Raw genomic sequence first — 27,100 nt, 5'->3', positions numbered from 1 at the left:
TCTCAAATAAATAAATAAAATCTTTTTTTAAAAGTTCTGATTCTTTTACATCCAATCATTTTAAACCTTATCAAACCATTCTTAAGTGTACAATTCATTGGGATTAAGTACATTCACAATGTTGCATAACCATCACCACTATATATTTCCACAACTTATTATCCCAAACAGAAACTCTGTACCCCTACTTTCAATAATGGACAGAACAACCAAACAAAAGATCAGTACAGAAATAGAAGAGTTAAACACAATAAAACAATTAGACCAAATAGACATATTGAGAATACTCAATGCAACAAAACCAAATATACTTTCTTAAGTAAACATGGAACGTTTTCCAGGATAGATCATGTTAGGCAATACCATGGTTAATAAATTAAAAAAGAATAAACTTTTATAAAGAATTTTCTCAGGGCACCTGGGTAGCTCAGTTGGTTGGGCGTCTACCTTTGGCTCAGGTTATGATCTCGGAGTCCCAGGATCAAACCCCACACTGGGCTCCCAGCCAACAGAGAGCCTGCTTCTCTCTCTGCCCCTCACCCCACTCATTCTCTCTTTCTCTCAAATAAATGAAGTAAAAAAATCTTTAAAAATTTTTTTTCTCCAATCATAAAGGAATGAAATGAGAAATCAACAACCCAAGGGAAAATGGACGATTCATACGTGGAAATTAACAAACTTTTAAACAACCAAGGGGTCAAAGAAGAAATCACACAGAAATTAGAAAATTCCTTGCAATAAATGAAAAGAAAAACACAACATACCAAAATTTATGCCATGTAGCAAAAGCAGTGTTTTTAAGGAACTAGAAAAAGAGCAAATGAAACTCAAAGCTAGTAGAAGTAAGGCAATAATAAAGATTAGAGTGGAGACAAGTAAAACAGCAAATAGGAAAAAAAAAAAAAAAGAAAATGAAACCAAATGTTGTTTTTTTGAGAAGATCAAAAAAAATAACAAACCTTTAACTAGACCCCCCCCCAAAAAAAAGACGGAAACAGGGGACATTATTACCAATTTAGCATAAATAAAAAAGATTATAAAATACTATTAACTACTGTACACCAACAAAATGAGTAATATAAATGATAAAATGAACAAATTCCTAGAAACACAACCAACCAGAACTGATTCATAAAGAAATAGAAAAATTGAATAGATCTATGAGTAGTAAGGAGATTGAATCAGTCATCAAAAACCTCCCAAGACAGAAAAACTCAGGACCAGATGGATTCACTGGTGAATTCTACACAAAAAATATTTTTGTGTATCAAATGAATTAATATTTTTTCTCAAACTCTTCCAAAAAATTAGTAAGGGAACACTTCAAACTCATTCTATGAAGCCAAAACATTATCCTGATACCAAAACCCTACAAGGTAACTACAGATCAATATCCCCTATGAATAGTGATGCAAAAAACCTCCATAAAATACCAGCAAACTGAATTCAGCAGCACAGTCAAAGGATTATACACCATGACCAATGGATTTATCCAGGAATGGAATATGGTTCAACATACAAAAATCAACGTAGTACACTAATAAAATTAGTGTGAAATCACTGTGAATAGAAAACCATCTGACCATATCAAATGATAACAGTAACAACAAAAAGAATCTACTAAAAATCAACACACTTTCATTAAAAAATACTTAATAAATTAGGAATAGAAGGAAACTTTCTTAGCATCATAAAAGTCAGGTAAGAAAAACCCACCCACACCCATCATCATACTCAACAGTCAAAGACTGACAGGCTTTTTCCCCCAAGACCAAGAACAAGACAAAGATGTCTGCTTTCACCACTTCTATTCAACACAGTACTGTAAGTTCTAGCCAGAATAGGCCAAGAAAAAGAAATTAAAGGCATTAATGTTGGAAAAGAAGAAATAAAATTATCTGTTAACAGACGACATGATCTTATACATAGAAAACTCTTTAAGATTCCACAATGTTAGAGCTAATGAATTCAGCAAAAAGTTACAGCATACAAAATCAGTTTCATTCCTATACACTAGTGATGAAAAAGCCAAAAAGGAAATACATCCAATCATTTAAAAAATATTTGCTTTCTAATATCTTTCAGATAGCTATTCCATTTAATTCTCCTCTTTATTGTATTGTTAACTCCTAATCATGGAGAACTAATTCCTGGTGTGTTTTGTAATGTTTTTGTGAACTCATTTCACCCGGAAATTGCTTTTTCTATGAGAAACCCTGGTAACCTGGATTATGAGAGCTTCCCCCCAGAGTGATTTTACATTTGCTTTTGCCACTCAAGGAATATCACAAAGTATTTTGTTATTCATTTTTTGGCTTTGGGGTTCCTAATCATATGGTAGAAATTTCAAACATGCACCAAAAAAAAGTCATGCCCAGAGTTTCTCAGAGATTTATCCACCCCTACCCCTTAGTGTGGAGTCAGAAACTGAGAAACCTGTCATCTCCCCAAGGTGGTAAGCAGGTATTTCTCTTTTGCACTGTTTCAGTGAGGGTCCTTTGGGGTACCAGTTTTATGCAGGGATCAAGGATCCCAGTTCCAACTCTTCAGCCAAGGTTTTGTCTCCTGTCCTCAATTATCACATTGTTTTTACAATTACCTCTTCATTTCTGGCACACAGGGATTTTTTTTTTTTTAAGATTTTATTTATTTGACAGAGAGAGATCACAAGTAGGCAGAGAGGCAGACAGAGAGAGAGGGGGAAGCAGACTCCCTGCCTAGCAGAGAGCACACAGGGATTTCTAAGAGTTTATTCAATTTACCCAGAATTCATATGTGCATGCCACAGGAAAGCTGACCAGTTATCCTGGCCGGTCAATAAGATAGATCTAGGTCTCCTCCTCCCATCTCTCTTGAAACCACTTTTTTCTCTCTGCCTCTGAAAAACCTATATTCACGGTTTTCTTCCCACCTCTCATGGAATACTGTGAGGATTAATATACGATACAAAACAAATGCTTAGCACAGGGCTCACACTCAATAAACAGTAGGCATTCAGCTAAATGACTTTTTTCATAAAGCACCTATTAACATTTTAGAGGAGGGTGCCTGGGTGGCTCAGTCGTTAAGCGTCTGCCTTCAGCTCAGGTCATGATCCCAGGGTCCTAGGATGGAGGCCCAAATGGGGCTCCCTGCTCAGTGGGAAGTCTATTTCTTCCTCTCCCACTCCCCCTGCTTGTGTTCCCTCTCTCTCTGTGTGTCTCTCTTTGTCAAATAAATAAATAAATAATCTTTAAAAAAATGTTTAGAGGAATCATTGTTGCAGAGTTAAAATCTGGGAAACACTCACTTAGAGATGATACTTTGAGACCTCGTTCTGATTTTATCCCTTCCACTACCAATATTTTAAGACAACCTCAAAGAGGAAAATGTTAAAGCAATACTCAAAAAATAACCCCAAAGGTCCTGATCTGACTGGATTAGTAGCATATACTGACAAACTTAACAATATGAAAAACCTAGTACACAAACAATATTAAAGTACCCAGTTCTGAAGAAAACTACATAAATAATTGTAAACAAAAATAAAATTTAAAGCTATTTGATTATTTCTATTGCTTTAAAAAGTTAAAAAATTAACTTTTTAAAATAGTGGCGAGGGGTGCCTGGGTGGCTCAGTTGGTTAAGCGACTGCCTTTGGCTCAGGTCATGATCATGGAGTCCTGGGATCGAGTCCCGCATCAGGCTCACTGCTCAGCAGGGAGTCTCCTTCTCCCTCTGATCCTCCCCTTCTCATGCTCTTCCTCTCATTCTCTCTCTCAAATAAATAAAATCTTTTAAAAAATACATAAAATAGGGGCGCCTGGGTGGCTCAGTGGGTTAAAGCCTCTGCCTTCGGCTCAGGTCATGATCCCAGGGTCCTGGGATTGAGCCCCGAATCAGGCTCTCTGCTCAGCAGGGAGCCTGCTTCCTCCTCTCTCTCTGCCTGCCTCTCTGCCTACTTGTGATCTGTCAAATAAATAAATAAAATCTTTAAAAAAAAAAAAATAAAAAATACATAAAATAAAATAAGTGGCTAGAAGTAATAAAATCAATTTAATAACTTGCAACCACCTCTAAAATAAAAAGGAAATGAAACAGAAAATATAAAAAGGAAATGAAATAGAAAATATCAGAATGCACTGCATAAAGAGTAAGCAATGCTCAAGAAACTTCTTTTTCATACATATATGTAATGGGCTGCATGTAAAAACATGTTTCACAAAGTTTGAGAAACACTATATAATTAGATGTTTTTCAAAGAAGTAAAATATCGATTCACACCGAAAATTTGCATAGTATACTTCTGAAGGATAATGATCATCATGTAATCCAACAGGAAAGTCTCACAATGTCAAAGAAGTTTGTAATCTGCGTCCGAGGACACTGGATTCAAGGTTATGTTATTTCCTATCTAATTTTCCTTAATAATTCACTTCTCCCAAAAGAAATTAGTTATTAATAAAACTGCTGGGGTGCCTGGGTGGCTCATTCGATTGGGCTCTTGATATCAGCTCAGGTAATGATCTCAGGGTTGTGAGATCAAGCCCTGCATCAGGCTCCATGCCTAGCGTGGAGCCTGCCTGGGATTCTTTCTCTCCATCCTCCCCTTTCCCCTTCCTCCCCGTCTCTAAGAAAAAAAAATAAAAATAAAAAAGAAAGAAACAAAGCTGTTCTTAAACTGCAGAAAGCTTTATTATTCAAAACATCCATTAGTGTTTCTGACATCCAAAGGGTATTCACTTAATTCTAAATATACAATGATGAAACTATAAAGAACCAGAGTTGATTTTCCTACAATGACAACCAGGAAACTTTTACAAAGCAGAGTAAAATCATCTGTAATCTTCTACAAATCTTGTATATACAAATACACTGCTACAAATGCTTCACTTTCATCCCGGTTTTCAAAAGAATTCATATTAAAATATTTCTCACAAGCATATAGATATTTTTGGTCTCCCACAATGGTAAACTAACTGGAGATTTTTTAATTTAGTCTGTATACAATACTGCAAATTATATATACTGTATACAATATTGCAAATTATAGCATTAATTACACAATGTTATTTTCTAAAAGACTTTATGTAATACAATTCTGTAATAAAACTTTAAAAGTTAAATGAAAATCTATTTCTAGATCTTTCATTTGGCTTATATATTTAACTATATTAAGACTTCCAGACTGTTTCAGAAAATTAAGTTTTAGTATCTTTGGGAAAAAAAAAAGAAAGCCACGTACAAATTCTTAATGCTGAAAACAAAACACCCATATTACTTCTAAAAATAGATCAACTAATCTTTGACATACACAGTCACTATCAAATTATCACTTTCTGGTCTTCATAGTAGTTATCCTTATTTGAAACTATCAGTTTATTTGTGTCTGCCTTCCCAAATATATTATGTGAATGTAAGTTCCCATCTTGCTGACAAAATATTACCAACACATAGCATAAAACACAGCACAAAACACGTCTTCAAATATTAACTAAACATGAAATACCAACCAGAAGAAAAGAAAATAAAAAATAAATAACATCAAGAGAATGGGCTTCCTCAGGGCAGAAATTCCTTCCTCACTAAGGAAGACAACTCATCAAGAATACGAGTTTGAGTAAGATCATAAAACCATTCTAAAAACATATGATCTTAAGATTTTAAGATACACTGTAGCACCTAAGCAGCACAAAAAGTTATTCTTAAATTTTTTTATTGCTTATCTTTATTTCTTACATTTCTACAACATATGACTATTATAAAAATCTATAATTACCTTAACAAAGACAAATCAAACAGATCAACCTTCAATTTAAAAATAAAATGATGACTTTTCTTTTTATTAAATACCTTTTCTTGAAAGACAACAGCAGTTTCCAGCCCTGGCATGATGTCAAGTAGGAGTCTGCAAGCTGCAGTGTTTAAAGGGGGCTCTCGGCTTGTCATCACATATGCGTTCACCAGCTATAAAAAAACGGAGAAATACTTCTATTCATCTGAAATTCAACCCAGCCGAATTAATGAAGTCTAATAAACCCTTAATAAATTCCCATCACTCACCTCAGGGGTATTAAGAACCAATGATTACTAATTAAACCTTTATTATAAACCGTTATAATCCTTCTGAGCCATGATGGGATCATATATTATTTCTTCTGTATCTTTAAAATCAAATCCCCCCAAAACAACAAACCAGCAACAACAGAATTAAAGCTTAGAGTATCAAGAAGAAATCACTCCCTATTTTTTTCTTTACCCTTCATTCTTACATACACTTTTTCAGAAGGATAAGGCAAGATTCTTGGCAATGGTTAATGTAAACTTGAATTTCGTACTTACACTATAAATACATTTAATATTACACATAAATTGTAAGAAAACGTATAAATAAAACTTTCATTTTAGCATTCAAATACTACTCAGTCTCCACTACTAAGTGGCACTGTGTTCTGTGCTGGGTATACATCAGTGAATAAGACGCAGTCCCACCATCAAAGGGTTCATAATCCAACAGAGGTGACAGCTGGAAAAACAAATATCATTGAGTAAAGGATGCTATAGAAGCCTATAGGAGGCCACACAACTCCTGCAGAAGAATCAGAGAAGATTTTAGAAGGGAAGGGATTCTAGGCCAGAATGTAAATGACAAGTAGGAGTAGCCGAGGTGTAGTAGGGACAAGAGGAGAACCAAAGGGCAAGAACTTAAAATTGAGAGGACAAAGGCCAGAGACAGATTGGGTTTATATTTCAAACCTAGGAATTTAAAATTTATCTTGAGAGCAACGGGAAACCACTAATGGACTGTAACCAAAAAGGTGTCATCACTTCTTGCATTTTAGAAATATTTCGAAATATTTCTGGGCTATAGAGTGAATAGGTTGGAGGAGAACAAGACAAGATCATAAATCAGTTAAGAGGTGACTATAATAGCCAAGAGAGAGATGGCAGTGGCTAAACTAAGGTCTGGCAAAAAGGGCGGAAAGAAGTGGAGGGATTTGTAAAGGTTAATCGAATGGGAATAAGACCTGTAAGTTCACTGAATAAGAGAGCTTGGAAAAACAAAGGATAACTTCTAGACAAGGACATCACTACTGAGCTAGAGAACAAAAGAAACAGATAATAGAGCAAACAATTAGACAGTTCAAGGTGACTGTGGAGGATATCCAGGTGGAAATACCTAGAAGGCAGTTGGAAATGATCTGCGGTACAAAAGAGACAACAGTAACTGAGAAATAAATCCAGGAGTTAATATAATACAGACAATAATAATAGCTAATACTTACTGAGCTTTCATCTGCCAGGTTCTGTGCTAAGCGCTTTTCATGATTAATTTCAAAGATTACAAAATCATTTTACAGATAAGAGCTATCATCCCTATTTTATAGATAAAGAAAATAAAGCCTGGAGAAAATGAAGGTTGTTAGAGGCTTAAGTTGCCTCAAGATCAGTGGAGCTGTATTTAAACCCAAAACATGGACCCCAAAACCTACACTCTGAAGCATCATGCACTCCGGCCTCCAAAAACAAACCTAACAGCTACTACTTACTGAATAATTACTATGTTAAAGGAGCTGTGTATACTGGGTGTATTTTCCCCACTCATTAACTTCTCAACAGCCCAGAGTTAGGGAAGGTATCTTTCTCTCCCTTCACATACCCAATGCACACACCACAGTGTTGATGCAGAATCATGCCTCATATATCACTCTTAGTTTTCTATTCAGAAGCCCAAGAAAATGTCTATATTCCCAAACTTAAAATCATTCTTGCCCAGGGATGAGCACAGATGCCTTGTGAGTCCTTGTCAATATTCAACTGAACAAAGTAGGCACCAAAAAGAAAACACCTTGGCTAAAACCAGGACTTTGGTAAGAAAGAAATCCAGGATGCATATCCCAATGAACTAATACCAAACCAAAAAAAATCTATGCAATCTATTCCCAATTCTGTCAAGACCTTAGGAGAAAGTAAACTATTTACAAACAATAAAGTAATAGCATCTGCTAATGATAATCTCTGGAGAAAAGTAAGAAGCAAACCTACTGCATTCATGAAATCATCATTCTTGAAGAGTATTCTCAGCAAGTGGCCCAGCATACACTCTGGATCAGCTCGACCTACCAAAAAGAAGAGGGGAGGAACAAACAAGGAATAAGTAAGTCATCCCAGTCAAGCAAGTTAAACCTCTGGAAAGGCACCTGATTGGTACAAGTACTATTAAAATGCTATAAAAATAAATGGAAACAAAGAAAAGATTCTTTTGATGAATTAGATTTCTTAAGAAACATGCTCTAAAATTAAAAGTGACAATATAAAAACTCTGAGACATTGCTCTCTAACTTCCCCATCACCCAGCACATTGCCTACACAGCAATGCTAAATTAAATAAATGTGCGCTAGACCCACCCCAGCATCACTAAGAGTACACAAGATCTAAAAAAGAATCATAAAGGAGACTTAAGAGAAAGAACAACCCTGATTTCCAAGCCAGAATAAGGTAGGAAGCAAAACATCTTTTGATGGGTGGTCTGGAGGAGAAAAGACTCCAAGTCCAACCTTCCTTTCAACTATAATGCCAACAATACCAGAGATGCATCCTCAAACCTGTAATGATACCTGAGGTTGTAGGGGCAGGGCTCAGGAGGGGAATTCCACTAAAATCAATCACCAACTCTAAAGATACAGTACCCTTGGACATCTTAACTTTCCAAGTTCCTGAGGAAAGAAAGGCCAGAAACCTAGAATCTACTCAACACACAGCCTACAGGTAAAGGAATTACTTAATGATTGGGACAATTATTGGTTTTTAAAACAGATACCATCTACTTTAATCTTCCTGTAAGTTCATTAGAGTGGCAAATTTAGACAAAGGATACAATTTAGGATGAAGAAAAGATGTGAGCTACTGATTCGAAGTTTCTACCAAGCTGTAATTAATATTCCAAAGTAAATCACAAAAAGAAAAGTTGCAGAATGGTATCATAAAAACTAGATGAGGACCTCAGATAACCTAACTTTCTCTGTTTATAAATGATGAAACTGACACCCTCATTTTTATTTAAAGAAATTATGCCTAATGACAAACATTGCTTAACATAAGAGGTAGGGAGGAAAAAACAGTCTTTAAATTTCCTGCTGAAAAAAAGTGTATCATTCTGTTTCTCCCTTTTTTCCTCATTACCATTTCATCCCTTCCAAGGCTTTTCCAAGGTCATTAAGCATGATCATCTCTCTTTTAATTCTTTTCATAACCCCATACATTAACCTGATTTCTTATTTCACATTCACATTCGTACTTCTTCATGCTCTGATTGCTTTACTGAAGAATTAAATAGGTGAATAATACTCTAACGTCACAAGTGGGGATGTCTAGAGCAAGAGCAACAGGTATCCCATAAATAATTGCACACTCAATCTGAAATGCCTAGCTTACTTACATTTGAGAACAAAAGTCTAAGACAGAAATTAATCCTGTACCATTCAGGTGGGTATACAATGTTCTTTTTTTTGTAAGTCCCACTCATTCTCATATCGCTCTACATACAGTATCTCTTTTTTCCACAAAGGACTGCCTCTGATCTTACACAGAGGACGTTTATATGCAGCAATGGGCCCACATATGATTTAAGCTTTGCCCACTGGTACTCCACCTTAGAGACAACATAAAATGGCAAAGTCTCAAGTCTCATATAACTCTGTATCATACCAAATTCCATGCCAAAGCAGACTGCCTTGTCATGGCTCTAATTAGCCTAAAACAAAGCCAAATTATTATGAGATGGCACACTTTAGCTGCTGAAATACTAAAGTAGACATCAAGAAACCTGTTTGTTATTCAAGGTTCCAAGTATCAATTTCATAACTAAAAACAAGGCACTGAATGCATTTTCAACTACATTTCCTCATTAGTAAAAGGATAATTATCCCTTTTTCTCCTTCAAAGAATCCAAGTTTGTAACTGTTTCAAACTGTTTTTTGAAAGATGAAGGCACAATGGATAATCTCTTTGGGGTTAAAAGTCAGAAAGGCAGGGGCGCCTGGGTGGTTCAGTGGGTTAAAGCCTCTGCCTTCAGCTCAGGTCATGATCCCAGGGTCCTGGGATCAAGCCCCGCATCAGGCTCTCTGTTCAGCAGGGATCCTGCTTCCTCCTCTCTCTCTCTCTCTCTCTGCCTGCCTCTCTGCCTACTTGTGATCTCTGTCAAATAAATAAATAAAATCTTAAAAAAAAAAAAAAGTCAGAAAGGCAGAACATTTTCCCTTTTTAGGTAACATACCAATGGTGCAATGGTGTCAGTAAGATATACCTACATAATTTAGCTCCTTGAAGTTAGTTACTTCTCTTTGATATGTAAATATTACAAATATTTCCATTTTTCCAGGATTTTTCCTCACTACCCCCACCTTGAGCAATATTTTAACAATAAGATGATCTTACAACTTAGCAGGAAAGATGCTATTTCAACTGTAAATTTTCCTATAAGCTACTTTCTTTTGTAAGAAAATTAGAGCCAGGCTTAAGAGAACACAGGTCTCACCAGGATGTCGGTCATCAAATGGGTCTGGATCTCCCTTACGATATTCTTCAGTTTCTTTTTCAATCAATTCAGACATCCTAGCACAAAGGGAAGACAGGGTCAACTCTAGACAAGCATACAAAAAAATGTACCACCACCTACAAAAGTCAATTCAACAATCAAGGTGTAAAATAAAAGCAAAAAGTTAGAAAAGATATTTTCCCGATGAACACAGAGATCTAAACAACCATCTCATTAAAGAGTGTCCACTCCCAAACACATTCTTCTCTCTACTTTCCTGTCCCAAAAGATAGCACTACCATCCCCTCAGGAACCTAGGAGTCATCATTAAAACCTATTCTCCTCACCCCCCACAACAATAATTCCTGTTAGCTCTACCTACAAAGTATTTCCTGACTTCAATCATTTCTTTCAATCTTGACGATTCTTATCCTTGCCCAGAACACCATCAACTGCCTGAACTACTTAGAGTAGCCTTTTCTTCAACTTCTTGCTTCAATGTTTGACATAAAATTCATTATCCAACTTCCAATGATTTACCACACTGACTTCAATTATACCCAAGTACTACCATGGCTTACACTAACCCAGCTTCTGTCTACATCTCTGGACTTCTCTCCATTCTCCCTTCATAAAGCTTCAGGCATATGGCCTTCTCTGCTCTTTGAAGAGTCCAAGTTCATAACTGTTTCAGGGCCTAAGTACTATTATTTCAGCCTACAATAGTCTTCCCCCCACCTAAGTTCCCACCCCTACCCCAAGCAACCAATTATCTGCTTTCTCTCACCAAAGATTAGTTTTGCCTGTTCTAAAATGTCATACAAATGGAATCATATATGCTCTTTTCATAACTGGCTTCTTTAGTTCAGCATATTTTGAGTGATCCATGTTGTTTGTTGCGTGTATCAAGTCTTTTTTTATTCACATTTTTGAAACAAGAAAAATCACATTTTGAATACCCTAAGCAAGAATAACAACTTAACCTATTATATGACAATCAAATGCAAGGCTATTATCCTCTCCAACATCTACCATGCTCTGTCCTGACTCAAACTCTCCTATATGTTCTATGTCCACAAAACCATACTTCCTATGGTGGCTCAGTGGGTTAAGCACCTGCCTTCAGCTCAGATCATGATCTCAGGGTCCTGGGATTGAGCCCCACATTGGGCTCTCTGCTCAGCAGGGAGTCTTTTTCTCCCTCTCATACTCCCTCTGTGCTCTCCCTCTCTCAAATAAATAAATAAAATCTTTAAAAAACAAAAAACAAAATGATACGTCCTAGTCTCAAAAGCTAAGCTCCCTGCAAAAACTCTTGCCTACTCTGGCATATTTCTCCCCATTAAGGCTCAAAAATATTTCTACTTGGGGCGCCTGGGTGGCTGAGTGGGCTAAGCCTCTGCTTTCGGCTTAGGTCATGATCCCAGAGTCCTGGAATCGAGCCCCGCACTGGGCTCTCTGCTCAGTGGGGAGCCTGCTTCCCCCTCTCTCTGCCTACTGCTCTGCCTGCTGATTTCTCTATCAAATAAATAAATAATTTATTTTATTTTAGTAATAAATTAATTATAATCTCTCTATCAAATAATTTTATTTTATTAATAAATAAATATTTATTTTAAAAAAAAATATTTCTACTTTTCTATCCTTCCCTTTAAACTCTGAAAATTCACTTTGCCACAAAGAGCTACCACATAAAATATGTTTAAAATTACACATTATAAAAAAAATTACGCATTACAAGATCTACTATTATCTTCTGCTGAAACTAAGTAATGTTCCACAGTGGAAGTTAATGGATTCTGGAGCCAGCTGGCCAGGGTTCAAATCATACTTCTTCCACTATGTGTAACTCTGGTCAAGTTACTTAACCTTTCTATGCCTCATCTGTAAAATAAGGGTAATAGTCCCTATCTTATAGAGCTCCCTTGAGGTTTAAGGTAATACATGTTCTCTGCTTAAAACAAAACCTGACATGTAAGAGCTAGATAAGTATTGCTACAATGAAAACTGAGAATCAAAAACAAATAGAAAAACAATTTAAGGTAGATTTGACTGGGACAGGATAGGAAGAAGCCTTCTGGAGGCAGAATTCAAAAGTTCTTTAACTTGATGTAGTTGATAGTTTTGCAAGTAACGAATCCAACAAGAAGAGTATTGTACAATATACATCTCAATAATATAAAAAAAAAAAAAAAAAAAAACCACAGAACCTGGGTAATGCTCAAATAGCTTGGCCCAATGCCAGTTCCTTTTCACAGAATCAAGTCAAAGTCTTGATTATAATAAATAAATAACAATATGAATAATAAATTAAAAAATCAAAGTTATAAGAAGTCACACATATTTTTCTTAGGAAAACTGCCAAAAAATCATGAAAGCTGCAGCCAATAAGAGGCAAGCCTGAAATTCACTACTTTTCACGGGATATACCAAAACACTTATACCTGCAGCCAGCGTGGGAGCGGGTAAGGGAGAGACTATAGACATGTGAGAGAATTTTAGGAAACACTCAGTGAACTAACACACCCACAATCTGGATGATAGGAATTGCCCCTTTCTAAAATAAACTATACTTTTAATTCATTTTACTGTCTCTTAACACTTCCTGTCTAACCTTGAAGACCTTTTAAAGATCTTGCTCCATGTAACTTTATTTTCCATTCCTACCTTATACTCACCCTCCACTCTGGTGAGGTCCATTTCTTCACTGCCACAAAAACATGTCCCAGTTCCTTCTCCAGTCATTGCTTTTTTTCGGTCACATTTTTCACTTTTCCTAGAAAACCCTCTCTGCTTTTCACCAAAGCTACATTCTACCATCTTTCAAGTCCCTATTCCAAAAACCTTTACCACATCCTGCATTCTAAGCTTAGCTTTCCACTATCTGGCTATGTTGTTTCTTGCAAATAGCTCCAAGGATAGCTATCATTTAACAATGTAGCTCCCAGTGATACTTTTAGTGACAAATGAGGAAATTAGGTTCAGGGACGTATATAACAGTTCCCACATACAAAAGGTCCTCATATATTTGCTGAGTGAATAAAAGAAACTGACTCATTCAACTTCTTTTCATTCTCATAACTCATGCAATATTTCGGAATCATACTGCCCAATTTAGCACCTCATTATATACTAATTTATACTATTCTGCATTGTTTCATATCTGTTAGTTGCCTCCCAGATGGTTATCTCCTTGAAGACAGAACCCCTCTAGTTTAGGCTTTACATTACTAAATACCAAAGCACAGGGACAAAGCTGAGGGTCAAATATGATTATGGATGGGAAATAATCTTGAAAATAAAACACTCTCTTTGGTATATGTACTCAATAAATATTTTTTCCAATTAAGTGAATCTACCATTAATGTTATCATCCCCATTTATGACTCTCTCCTCTCACAGTTATACCAATAATCCACATTTTAACTGCACAATACTTAGATTCTTTAAATTCATTGTGGCTGCATCCAAGTATCTTGTGATTAGTAGTTCTTAATCTCCAATGACTCTATAAATTAAAATCCACTTTCCACCAGTCAGCAATAATACTGTTCCTTAAAAAACTGTGCTTTTCACATGCTCCCAATATATTGAGAGCAACAAAGCATTTATCCCCACTTAAACTTTCATAAGATCATAGTTCTCTTTATTTCTATAGAATACATCATTGCACAAACAAAAGGCTTTTTTCTTTGCTATATCAAAGATTAAATGTTAAAGATCCTCATGTTCCAGTGACCTCCTCCTTAGAAAAACCATGGGCATCCCTCTTCAGCCTTTATTTTTCACTCTCCTGTTTCACACATCATTCAGTAAAATTATGTCCCATACAGTTACTATGTACCAGGCATGCACAAGTCACCGTCTTGAGGAGACAACAATAAAAAGGTGTAGTACATGTCTTTAAAAAACTTTTAATTTAAAAAAACAAAACAAAGAAAAAAAAAAGCCTTACAATTTAGTGAAGTAACATATGCAAAAAAAAAAAAAATTATAGTACAATGTGGTTAAGAGTGAAAATGGGGGGAATTAAAATTATACCAGATTTGATATATACATTTGCATGTGTATACACACACACACACACACACACACACACACACACACACACGAGAATGACTGGAGTATTAAAAAAAGAAAGAAGGGGCGCCTGGGTGGCTCAGTGGGTTAAAGCCTCTGCCTTCGGCTCAGGTGATGATCCCAGAGTCCTGGGATCGAGCCCCGCATCGGGCTTTCTGCTCAGCAGGGAGCCTGCTTCCTCCCTCTCTCTCTGCCTGTCTCTCTGCTTACTTGTGATCTCTGTCTGTCAAATAAATAAATAAAATCTTTAAAAAAAAAAAAAAAAAAAAGAAAAGGAGTGCCCAAACCTACCTGCGGATGTCAAAGTCACAGAGTTTTATAGACATGATTCTCAAACTGCTTCTTTTTTTTTTTTTTTTTAAGATTTTATTTATTTGCCAGAGAGAGAGAGACAGAGAGTACACACAAGCAGGCAGAGAGGCAGGCAGAGGCAGCAAGAGAAGCAGGCTCCCCGCGGAGCAAGGAACCTGTTGCGGGACTCGATCCCAGGACCCTGGGATCATGACACGAGCCGAAGGCAGCGGCCCAACCAACTGAGCCACCCAGGCGTCCCTCAAACTGCTTCTTGAAAGGATGTGAGTTTGCCAGGCAGACAGACATACCAAGGAAAGGCATTTCAGGCCAAAGGAACAGCCAAGTGTAAAGACACACAGGCATTAGAAAATATGGTACTATTCCTTACTGAAGGAGACTAATACTATGAAGCAGAAAAAGGAGGTAGAGGCCAAATCATAAATGGCTTCATAAGCCACTCTAAAAAGTTTACATTTTATTCTGTAGGGAAAATAGAGCCAGAGAAGAAGTATGATCAAAGGTATAACAATCAGATTTGTGTGTCAGGAAGAAGACTCTTTCAGCAAAGAGGCGGATGTATTTAGAGGAGGGTAAACTGGAGATGGAGAGAAAATTTACACTGCCTAAGAGGCTAGTCAAAACATGATCAGTATCTAATGAAGGAAGTGGGAAGGGGGAATGGGAAAAAAGAGAAAGCAAAAATCCTCAGGGCATGGGGACTAAACTGTTAGAAGACACTGTACACCAAAGTGGAGAGAACAAAAGCACAAACTGTGAATGAGAAAGGAGGCAGGATGAAGATGGTAAGCTCTATTGTAGACAGGGTATGTACAGGTGTCTGCAAACAGCCAGGTAAAGATGTATACACCAAGCAGCTGAGAAAAGGGTCTGAAATTTTTAAAAAGAGAGATCTGAAGTAGAAATAGTGATCTGAAAGTTAACCTAAGAATAATGTTTTAAATCATGGATAGGAATGAAAATATCTAGGTGGACTATCTAGGGTGAAGAGAAAAAAGAACCACCAACAAAACCCTAAGGGTGAAACACAGACAAGAGAAGAACCTACAAAGGAGAATAAGGACCAACAGCCTGAGAAGAAACGTAGAGTTTCAAGAAGTAGTGAGATAAAGACTAGTTCTGAAAGAAAAAATGGATTCAGAATTTGCAGTCAAGATGAAAATGTTCCCATACTTGCCTCCAATTTGTCCCTTTTTTTCAAACGAATTTATAAAAAAACATAATTGTTCCTACCTGGTAAGAATAGGTACCATGTCCTGCCCACTGCCATGTTCCTTTTCCCACTGCTCCAGCAGGGTAGTGAGCTCAGCTTTGGAGTCCACATGCACCGCTACTGTAGTCATGGCTTGGCCTAAGGAATCAAAAATATACAGAAATAGCACATGAACACAGGCAAATAAACCTGACATACTTCCCACAAAAATTGAAAAGGGGAGAGAAAAGGGATGAGCAAACAACAAAAACTTAACTCCCAGACCCTTCATTCAGATAATTTTATTTGTGGTACAATGGGAAACCTAGCATTGGGAGCCAGGACACTCTTCAAGTCCTCACCCCCTCCCAAGCTCGGTTTGCTCAACTGTCAAATGAGACAAGCAACTGGATCAAAATTGTGATTCTCACCACTTCTAGGACCAGGAACCCCTCTAAAAAACAGACAAAAAGCTGGGTCCCTTTATCTCTTCAAAAATGCATACAACTGGGGCACCTGGGTGGCTCAGGGGGTTAAGCACCTGACTCTTGGTTTCAGCTCAGGTCATGGTCTCAGGGTCATGGGATCAAGCCTCACATTGGGCTCATTGAGGAGTTGGCTTCAGAGTCTCTCTCCCTCTCCCTTTTCTTCCCTCTCTGCCCCTCCCCCTCCCTCTAAAAATAAATAAATCTTTTTTAAAGAAATGCATACACCTACATATCACACACACACAAATCCCTACTCTAGCTTTCTGAGGTCTAAAACTTTGAAGCTATGTTTTTTAACAGGAAAGGTGGCAAAAATCACTCCCAAAATATTTTTCTCTTCTAAGTCTTCAGGGGAAAAGTCTATGAAAGATAAATAACGTGTCCCTGACAATACTTTTTTTTAATTTTTTTTTTTAATTTATTTGACAGAGATCACAAGTAGGCAGAGAGGCAGGCAGAGAGAGGGGAGGAAGCAGGCTCCCCGCTGAGCGGAGAGCCCAATGCAGGCCTCGATCCCAGGACCCTGAGATCATGACCTGAGCAGAAGGCAGAGGCTTTAACCCACTGAGCCACCCAGGCACCCCCCTCTTTTTTTTTTTTTTTAAGAATTTATTTATTTATTTGAGAAGTACCTGGGTGGCTTAGTCATTAAGTGTCTGCTTTCGGCTCAGTGTTCACTCTCTCACTGTGTCTCTCTCTGTCAAATAAGTAAATAAAAAAAATTTTAATTAATTTATTTATTTAAAAGAGAGAGAGAGAGAGCAAGCACATGAGAGCATAAGCAGGGGGAGCGGGAGAGGGAGAAGCAGGATCCCCACTGAGCAGAGAGTCTAATGCACAGCTCCATCCCAGGATCCTGGGATCATGACCTGAGCCAAAAGCAGACATTTAACTGACTGAGCCACCCAGGTGCTCCTGTCCCTGTCAATTGTTAACAAAAACCCAAGAACTAAAGTGGGTATCATTACCAACATGAAAGTTTGGAAGGAGCATTATAATAAGCCCATCTGACCTTCAGGCTCCCTAACATCTCTCATCGCTGACTTCCTAGGAGCATGAGAGGCTGGAGACAGAGAGAAGTTGCTGGGTTGAGTGGTCAGCCCAGGGATACAGAACAGGGAGCTGAGACAAGCTTTGCAGGAGCTGCATGAGAAAGCTGTATGAAGAAGAGAGGCTTATTTATAAGGGGCTCCAAAAGAGATAAACAAGACCCAAATGTTTAGATGGTTTACAGATCAACTTCTTTGCCAAAGTAGTCTTAGGATCAAAATGTCAGACATTCCATCCAAAATTTGTATTTTCACAGAAATAGCAACAATTCTATAAAAACAGTCTAACACGAAAAAGAGATTACTGACTGATCTGGGATTATTATCGACTCTTCTAAAGATACCTACCATAAGACCAAAGGAAATACTTGTGAAAAATACCATCAACTCTCTAAAATGTAAACATCGGTGTTTTAATAAAGTAGAGGCAATACTAGTAGAAGCAATAATAGTGAATAGTGATTCATGTCACCAAAGGAGAACAAATTTTTCAAAAAAATTTTTTTTAATTTAAAGCCTACTTTTTTTTTTCTAAAGATTTTTTATTTATTTATTTGACAGACAGAGATCACAAGTAAGCAGAGAGGCAGGCAGAGAGCGAGAGGGGGAAGCAGGCTCCCTGCGGAGCAGAGGGCCCAATGTGGGGCTCAATTCCAGGACCCTGGGATCATGACCTGAGCTGAAGCCAAAGGCTTTAACCCACTGAGCCACCCAGGCGCCCCTAAAGCCTACTTTTCTACAGAGAAGAATCCACATTTTCAGTCTTTCTAGCCAGAGTCGCAAAAAGGAAATGCTGCAGGTGTGACTAATACGGACCTCTGACTTTAACTTAAAAACCCAGGCTGGGGCACCTGGGTGGCTCAGTAGGTTAAAGCCTCTGCCTTCCGCTCAGGTCATGATCTCAGGGTCCTAGGATCGAGCTCCACATCGGGCTCTCTGCTCCGCAGGGAGCCTGCTTCCTCCTCTCTCTCTGCCTGCCTCTCTGCCTACTTGTGATCTCTGTCTGTCAAATAAATAAATAAAATCTTTAAAACAAAAACAAAAAAAACCCAGGCTGTATTTTTTACTGCAACTGACTATGCATTTTTTAAAATAACCTTATTTGGGGGGCGCCTGGGTGGCTCAGTGGGTTAAAGCCTCTGCCTTCGGCTCAGGTCATGATCCCAGGGTCCTGGGATCGAGCCCCGCATCGGGCTCTCTGCTCAGCAGGGAGCCTGCTTCCCTTCCTTTCTCTCTGCCTGCCTCTCTGCCTACTTGTGATCTCTGTCAAATAAATGAATAAAATCTTTAAAAAAAAAATAAAATAACCTTATTTGGAATAACTTTAGATTTACAAAAAAAGTTGCAAGATATTGGAAAGAATTCACATATATCCCTCACCCAGTTCAGTTTCCCCTAATGCCACCATATTATTTTAAAGTGGAATAATGTCAAAATTAAGAAACCCAACATTGATATATTAATTAACTAAACTCAACTTGATTTAGATTTCACCAGTTTTTCCATTCACGTCCTTTTTCTGTTCCAAGATCTCATCCAGGATACTACACTGCATTTAGGTGTCATGTCTCCCTCACGTACTCTGGTCTATGAGTTTTTGAGTTGTTCCTTGTTTTTCATGACCTTCACAATCTTGAGGAATACTGGGGGGAGGGGAGGGAAGAGTGGGGGCATTTTATGATAAAGATCTAGAAACCATGCAAAGCAGTTAATAGCAAAATTAAGCTCTGAAGACGCATCCTAAAAGTGTAAGAGAGAGATGGCTTTACTGGTGAACTCTAATGTTTAAAGAAAATTAACATCAATCTCAAATTATTCCACAAAATAGAAGGACACTTCCTAATCTATTCCATGAAGGCAGCATTACCCTGATGCCTAAGCCAAATAAAGCTGTCACAAGAAAACTACAAATATTCTTTATCAATACAGATGCAAAAATCTCAACAAAATGCTAGCAAGCTGAATACAGCAGCACATTAATAGAAATATGTATCATGACCAAGTGGGATTTATCCTAGAAATGCAAAGGTGGTTTGATATACAAAAATCAACTACTGAGGGTGCCTGGGTGGCTCAGTGGGTTAAGTGTCTGCCTTCGGCTCAGGTCATGATCTCAGGGTCCTGGGATCGATCGGGCAGCATCAGGCTCTCTGCTCAGCAGGGAGCCTGCTTCTCCCTCTCTCTCTGCCTGCTGCTCTGCCTACCTGTGATCTCTTTCTCCCTCTCTGTCAAATAAATAAATAAATAAAATCTTTTTTTAAAATCAACTAATGTAATATAATAGGATGAAGGAAAAAAATACATGTTCATCTGACTGATATAGAAAAAGCATCTGATAAAATCCATTATCCCTTTAGGGGGAGGGGGGAAACACTCAAACTGGGAATAGAAGAGAACTTCCTCAACGTGGTAGAGGGCATTAAAAAAAAAAAAAAAACCAGCTAACATTATACTCAACAGTGAGACTGAAAGCTTTCTCCCCCAAAATCACAAAAAAGACAAGGATACCTGCTTTCACACTTGTACTGAACATTGTACTAGAGTTCTAGCCATAGGAATCAGGCAAGAAAAAGGAAGAAAAGGCATCCAAGTTGGAAAAGAAGAAGTAAAATTAACCTTATTTACATGTAACATGATTCTATACAGAAACTGCAAAAAAAAAAAAACAACTACTAGTGCTAATTAAGAAATTTTAGCAAAATTACAGACTACAGATCAACACACAGAAATCAGGTATATTGCTATATACCAGCAATGAACACTCCAAATGTGAAATTAAGGAAACAATTTCATTGGGGCAGCTGGCTGACTCAGTCAGAAGAGCATGCAACTCTTGATCTCAGGGTTGTGAATTTGAACCCCACACTGAATGCAGAGATTACTAAAAAATAATAATAATAATAAAATAAAATAAACTTAAAAAGAAAACAATATCATTTATAATAACACCAAAAATAATAAAATATTATGGAATAAATTTAACCCCAAAAAGCACAAGACTTACATACACTGAAAACTATAACACACTGCTGGGAAAAAACAGAGAAAAACTAAATAAATATATGGAAAGACATCCTATGTTCATGGATTAGAAGACTTAATATTGTTAAAATGGCAATACTCTCTAAAGTTGTCAATAGTCAATGCAATCCCTATCAAAATCTTAATGATATTTTTTTGCAAAAATGAACACACTGAAAACCAAAACTATCTTCTTTAAAAAGAACAAAGTTGAAGAATTCACACTTCTGATTTCAAAACTTAGTACAAGGCTACAGTGATTAAAACACTATGGTATAGGTGTTAGGACAGAAGACACATACACCACGGCAAAAGAACTCTGAGTCCAGAAATAAAAATCTCACATTTACGGCCAACTAATTTTCAGTAAGTGTGCCAGAACATTCAATAGGGAAAGAATTTACTGAAAGACCAGTAGACTGTTAGTAGAAAGTCTAATGGTATTTCAACAAATTGTGCTGAGAAAACTGGATATACACATGCAAAAGAATAAAGCTGAATCCTTGACTCATACCACATAAAAAATCAGTTCAAAATGAATCAAAGACCTAAATGCAGACGCTTAAACTATAAAATTCTTAGAGGTAAACATAGGGGTAAATCTTCATGACCCTGAAACTGGCAAGGGATTTTTACTTGTGACACCAAAAGAATAAGCAACAAAACAACAAACAGATAAATTGGACTTCAACCTTTAAAACTTTCGTGCATCAAACGACATTATCAAGAAAATGAAAAGACAAACCATGAAATGGGAGAAAGTATTCACAAATCATGTATCTGATAAGGACTCTGGATAGGATATATAAAGAACTCCTACAATTCCATAACAACAACAACTACAACAACAAACCTCATTTTAAAATAGGAAGATGGGCGCCTGGGTGGCTCAGTGGGTTAAGCCTCCACCTTCGGCTCAGGTCATGATCCCAGGGTCCTGGAATCAAGTCCCGGATCAGGTTCCCTACTCAGAGAAGAGTCAGCTTCTCCCTCTGCCCCTCCCCGTAGCTAGTGCTCACGCTCATGTGTGCGCACTCTCTCGCGCAATAATTAATCAATCAATCAATTAAAATGGGCAGAGATCCTGAATGGGCACTTCTCCGAAGATAGACAAATGGCTAACAAGTACATGAAAATATGCTCAACATCATAAGCCACCAGAGAAATGAAAATCAAAACCACAATGAGATACCACTGACACCTACTAGAATGACTATAACCAAAAAACCAGAAAATAACAAGCACTGGCAGGATGTGGAGAAACTGGAATGCACACTACTGGTGGGAACATAAAATGGCACAACTATGGCAACAGTCTGGCCCCTTCTCAGAAAGTTTTAAGAAAAAGTTAAATACAGAATTACCATATAACCCAGCAATTCCACACCAAGATATATATCTCCAAAAGAACTGAAAACAGACATTCAAAGAAATATTTACACACAAATGTTCAAAGTAGCATATTTGCAATAGCCAAAAGATGGAAACAACAACCAAAAGATGTTCATCAAAGGATGAATGCATAAACAAAACAGTTACATTCATACAATGCCCTATTATTCAGCCATAATAAGAAATTAAGTACTGATACATGTTAACACTAATGAAAACTTAAAATATGCTAAGTGAAAGCAGGCAGGCACAAAAGGTTATATGTTGTAGGATTCTACTTATGTGAAACATCCAGAATAAGTAAATCCATCAGAAAGCTGGCTCCTGGTTGCCCAGGGCTTGGGAAAGGGGAAGATATGGAATGATGGAAATGGGGTGATGAAAATGTCTTGAAACTAAAAGAGGTAATGGTTGCACAACATCATTAGTCTACTAAATGCCACTGAATTGAACATTTTAAAATGGTTAGTGGTCAATTTATGGTATGCGAATTTTACCACAAATTTTTTTAAAGATTTTATTTATTTATTTGACACAGAGTGAGAGACAGTGAGAGAGGGAACACAACCAGGAGGAGTAGGAGAGGGAGAAGCAGGCTGCCCTCCAAGCAGGGAGCCCAATGTGGGGCTTGATCCCAGGACCCTGGGATCATGACCTGAGCTGAAGGCAGATGCCCAACCACTGAGCGACCCAGGTGCCCCACCACAAATTTTTTTTTTTAAATGGAGAAAAACAAGGGCGCCTAGGTGGCTCAGTCAGCTAAGCATCCAGCTCTTGATCTCAGTTCAGGTCTTGATCTCAGGGTTGTGAGTTCAAGCCCCACACTGGGGTCCATGTGCAACACAGAGCCTACTTTAAAAAGCTAAAAATAAAAATAAAAAAATAAAGCAGTGCCTGGGTGGCTCAGTCGGGTATCTGCCTTCTGCTCAGGTCACAATCCCAGGGTTCTGGGATCGAGCCCCACATCAGGCTTCCTTCTCAGTGGGGAGTCTACTTCTCCCCCTGCTGCTCCCCCTGCTTGTGCTTGCTCTCTTTCTCTGTCGAATAAAAAATAAAAATATAAAGTGTAAAAAAGAGGAGGATGGGATGCCTGGGTGGCTCAGTCGGTTAAGCCGCTGCCTTATGCTCAGGTCATGATCCCAGGGCCCTGGGATCAAGTCCCACATCAGGCTCCTTGCTCATCAGGGAGCCTACTTCTCTCTCTGCCTCTGCCAGCTTGAGAGCTCATGCACGCACTTTCTCTCTCTCTCTCATAAATAAATAAATAATCTTTAAAAAAAGAAAAAAAAAAGGAGGGGCGCCTGGGTGGCTCAGCGGGTTAAAGCCTCTGCCTTCGGCTCAGGTCATGATCCCGGGGTCCTGGGATCGAGCCCCGCATCGGGCTCTCTGCTCAGCAGGGAGCCTGCTTCCTCCTCTCTCTCTGCCTGCCTCTCTGCCTACTTGTGATTTCTGTCTGTCAAATAAATAAAAGAAAATAAAATCTTTAAAAAAAAAAAGGAAGATCAGGAGGAAATGCCTCTTGGACAACTTAAGTGATCAACATAGTTAACACCGAAGTTAAAAGAAAATATTAGGTTTAATAAAGGTCAACTCAAGAGCATTTAAATAATAGAATTTTAGAGTGCAATTTAAAAACATATTCTTTTGGCATCATTTTCAAAACCTGCAACGAGGGTGCCTGGGTGGCTCAGTTGGTTAAGCAACTGCCTTCAGCTCAGGTCATGATCCTGGAGTCCCGGGATCGAGTCCCGCATCAGGCTCCCAGCTCCACGGGGAGTCTGCTTCTCCCTCTGACCTTCTCCCCTCTCATGCTCTCTATCACTCTCTCTCTCTCAAATAAATAAATAAAATCTTTAAAAAAAAAATTAAAACAAAAAAACAAAACCTGCAATGAATTACACTTAAGAATAATTATAACTTTGGGAATGATCACTCGCCCAGGAAAAATATAAACTCAGACTAAAATAATAATGATAATTCATTTCATTATCAATGAAAGACAATTTATATAAAATGTTAAAGGTTCAGTCATCCCTGCGCATTGAACAGTGAAAGTACATTACTCAATTCACCATGTTTTAAAGTGAGCTCTTTAAGTGGTACACAGAATTTATGGCCTATCCAATAATGACACAATAGTTACCAATTACTGATTATTAATATGGGACAGATTTTGGCTAATTTCTTATGTTACTCTGAATTTTCACAACCACCCTGCCCTTTTTTGCAGATGACAGAATGGGCTGAGAGAAGTCCCAAAGACCAATCAACTGGTACTTGGTAGAAGAGGATTTCAAGCATTCATATGCCAACTCTGCAAATGGTAATACCTGTGAAATCGGGGTCAAGTTATTTAACTTCTCCAAATCTCAACTGCCTTATCTGTAAAATGGAAATGGCTATTGTGAGGGTTGCGAGGGTTAAATGCAATGAAATAATATAAAGCCCTACAAAAAATATGTGGAATGTCCTTATCCTAAAGGTTGCCTGCCAATATGTAAGGGTGATATGTATGCAACTGATTTCCAATGATTCCACAAAATAAGAAATACACACCACACCAATAGAGAAAATATAACAAAATATCAATAATCATCAACTCTGGACGGATGAACAAGTTGTTCATTTCACTATTCTTTCAACCATTTGAAAATTTCCATAATTAAGAAGTTGAAAAAATTAAGACGCATTTCCTTGCCAATTTGAACCAGCTCTTAAATATATGTCAAATGAGAAAAGCCAAACGTGTGTTGGCACATGCATGCACCTGTCCCTGGAATAAAATAACTCTGAAGAACACACAAGAAACATAATGCCTATTACTCTTGCACAGGTAACAGCTTTCTGAGGGGTAATGGTAGGATAAAGATTTTCCAGGACAGGTTATTAACCCAGCTCTATCATTTTTGTTATTTTTTGTAAACTTTTGTAACTTTAAATCATAAAGTCTATACTCCCCAAATACATAATACTTAATGGCCTATTCAGCATAAACTACACCAAAGCCTAAAATCAAGTCCACGTTAAGGACAGACCTCATAAGGTTAAAATCATGAAACAAATGTCTGAAAGCATTCTTCTTTATTTAAAAAAAAAAAAAAAAAAAGGGCGGGGGAGGGGGTGAGAAATCCAAGTTTGGAACTTCAAGTAAAACTTACCCAATAATTAATATGACATATAAAATCACATATAACAATTTTCTATTAGTGTCCATGACAATAACAAAATAATAATAATAATAAAACTGACATAAACCCAATTTCTTTCACTTCAAACCATGCTGTGGTTCATTCTACCAGATTCCTCCCCTATTAAGTTTATAACTGTACAACAGGTAGAACAGTAAAACACTGTGCTCAACTACTCAAGAGATTTTGAGGACTTCCTTTATAGTCTCCACTTTCTGTATTTATTAACATCCAAAATATATTACGACTCGAAAATAGATAATACTGTTAGATACCAAAATCTTCACAGCATCAAGCAAAAAAATACCAAATCAATTCCTAAAGCGTCTACATATACAAGCTTATATAAACCTTAAAGGTAAACTCCAGTACACAGGAAAAAGAAAATTACAGGACGACACTGCCAATGAACCCCTCACTCTGTACATTAACAAAGCGTGTAGAACAGGAAGATGATGCTAATAATTAAACGTGTATAGTAATTAAAAGGCTTCGCAGAAAAGGCAGAGTAAAGAAAAACTGAGGACAATGTGACGTATGCAAAGACGATTCATTCTGGACTCAAAAAGAACCATTACACACTCCAAAATTATTCATCAACAAATGCGAAACCCAAGCGCTAACACTTGTGTAAGAGGAAGTGAGACGGAAACCGTCTAGGAAGAGAAGAGTTAAGCAAATGCCTGTCACCCCAGATGAAAACGACTATAATCCCCGGAAATAGGCTCCCGGGAAGCTTGGCGGGCACTCTGAGGTTTGGTTCCACGCTGCAAAACCCACACACCTCTCTCTCCACCCCTCCCCTCCACCGTGGGGGTGGGAGGAGTGCCCGGAAAGCTCCGCCCCCCTCGCCCGGTCAGAAAGCCGGACGGGTGCAAAGGGAGGTGGCACGAGGCCGAGGGAGGGGAGAGCCCGCCCAGGTGACTGGAGCTGGAGGCGGAGACACAGCACGGGAAGGGGGCCGCCGTACGGCAGGGAAGATGGAGCCCCCCAGCCCGTACGGAACGGCAAATGGAAAGAGTGGAAGGAGAAAGGTTGACGAGGGGAATGAGAAGCATCCCTCCTCCAGGCAGGGGCAAGCACACCCCTGCCCCCCAATCCGGGCGGAAGAGTTACTCTCGGGGAGCTTCTTTTGAGGACTGGGAGACCGTGGAGGCCCCGCCCCCGAACCAAGAATCTGGAGAAGGAAAAGTCCTGTCAGGCCCCGTACCCAGCCTCCCCGCCGGCCCGGCCCGCCCCCTCCCCGCCGGCGGCCCAGGCAGGTGCCGCCCCTCCCCCAGTCCGGCGCCCACTCTCTCTCCCGCCCGGCCACACGCCCTGTCCTCTCTTGGCCTTCCCAGAGAGCCGTCTGTCTCCTTCCCCCACTCACCTTCCCGGGCGGCTCCGCCGCTCCCCCCTGACCCCGCCAGCGGCCACAGTTCACACACACCGCCTCAGGTCCCGCACTCACTCTCCCTCACTCACACACAGCGCGACCACAGATGCAGAGCGGCCCACATATTATGCGTCACTCGCGTGCTACGTGCCCCGCGCGCGAGCGCGCGCGCACCCCGACTTGGCGCGAGGCTCGGGGCAGTGGGCGGAAGGAGAAATCGAAGAGCCCCGGAGCCTCCTGGGAAATGAAGTTCGGCTTGTAGGGGAGGGGCCTACCAGTCTAGATTGGTGCTTGTGTACTAACTCCCCGCGCATTGACTTCTGGGCTTTATAGTTTTTCCGTATAGACTCGAACTGCTGGGTACTCATTGGCACCTTCGGCAGGCGGAAGCGAATAGGGGCGGACCCGATCCATCCAAGTCAGCGCTACAGCCACTTGACACCTTCTCAGTACCTTATTCAGCCCTCTGTGACAGGGGTGAGCCTC

The 27,100-nt window shown here is 38.7% G+C and overlaps 1 protein-coding gene across 2 annotated transcripts in view; it reads right to left on the bottom strand.

Moving 5' to 3' along the window:
• The window catches only part of DCAF1 (DDB1 and CUL4 associated factor 1), a 75,933-nt gene extending 49,217 nt beyond the window's left edge, over positions 1-26,716 (bottom strand). The window contains exons 1-6 of one of the 2 annotated variants that reach the window (XM_080820772.1): positions 26,609-26,716; positions 17,222-17,286; positions 16,143-16,260; positions 10,518-10,594; positions 8,026-8,099; positions 5,833-5,946 (exon numbers count right to left, since the gene is read on the bottom strand). In XM_080820772.1, coding sequence (XP_080676898.1) covers positions 5,833-5,946; positions 8,026-8,099; positions 10,518-10,594; positions 16,143-16,252 — 375 coding nt within the window. In that variant the 5' untranslated portion in view covers positions 16,253-16,260; positions 17,222-17,286; positions 26,609-26,716. The remainder of the gene's footprint in view (positions 1-5,832; positions 5,947-8,025; positions 8,100-10,517; positions 10,595-16,142; positions 16,261-17,221; positions 17,287-26,608) is intronic. The other variant, XM_080820771.1, reaches the window with a different exon arrangement.
• Between the last annotated feature and the right edge of the window lie 384 nt (positions 26,717-27,100).

The sequence above is a fragment of the Martes martes genome (assembly GCF_963455335.1).
Source record: "Martes martes genome assembly, chromosome: 1".
Lineage (NCBI taxonomy): Eukaryota > Metazoa > Chordata > Mammalia > Carnivora > Mustelidae > Martes > Martes martes.
The sequence above is the reverse complement of the archived record's forward strand: the minus strand, read 5'-3'. Positions and strand labels throughout refer to the sequence as shown.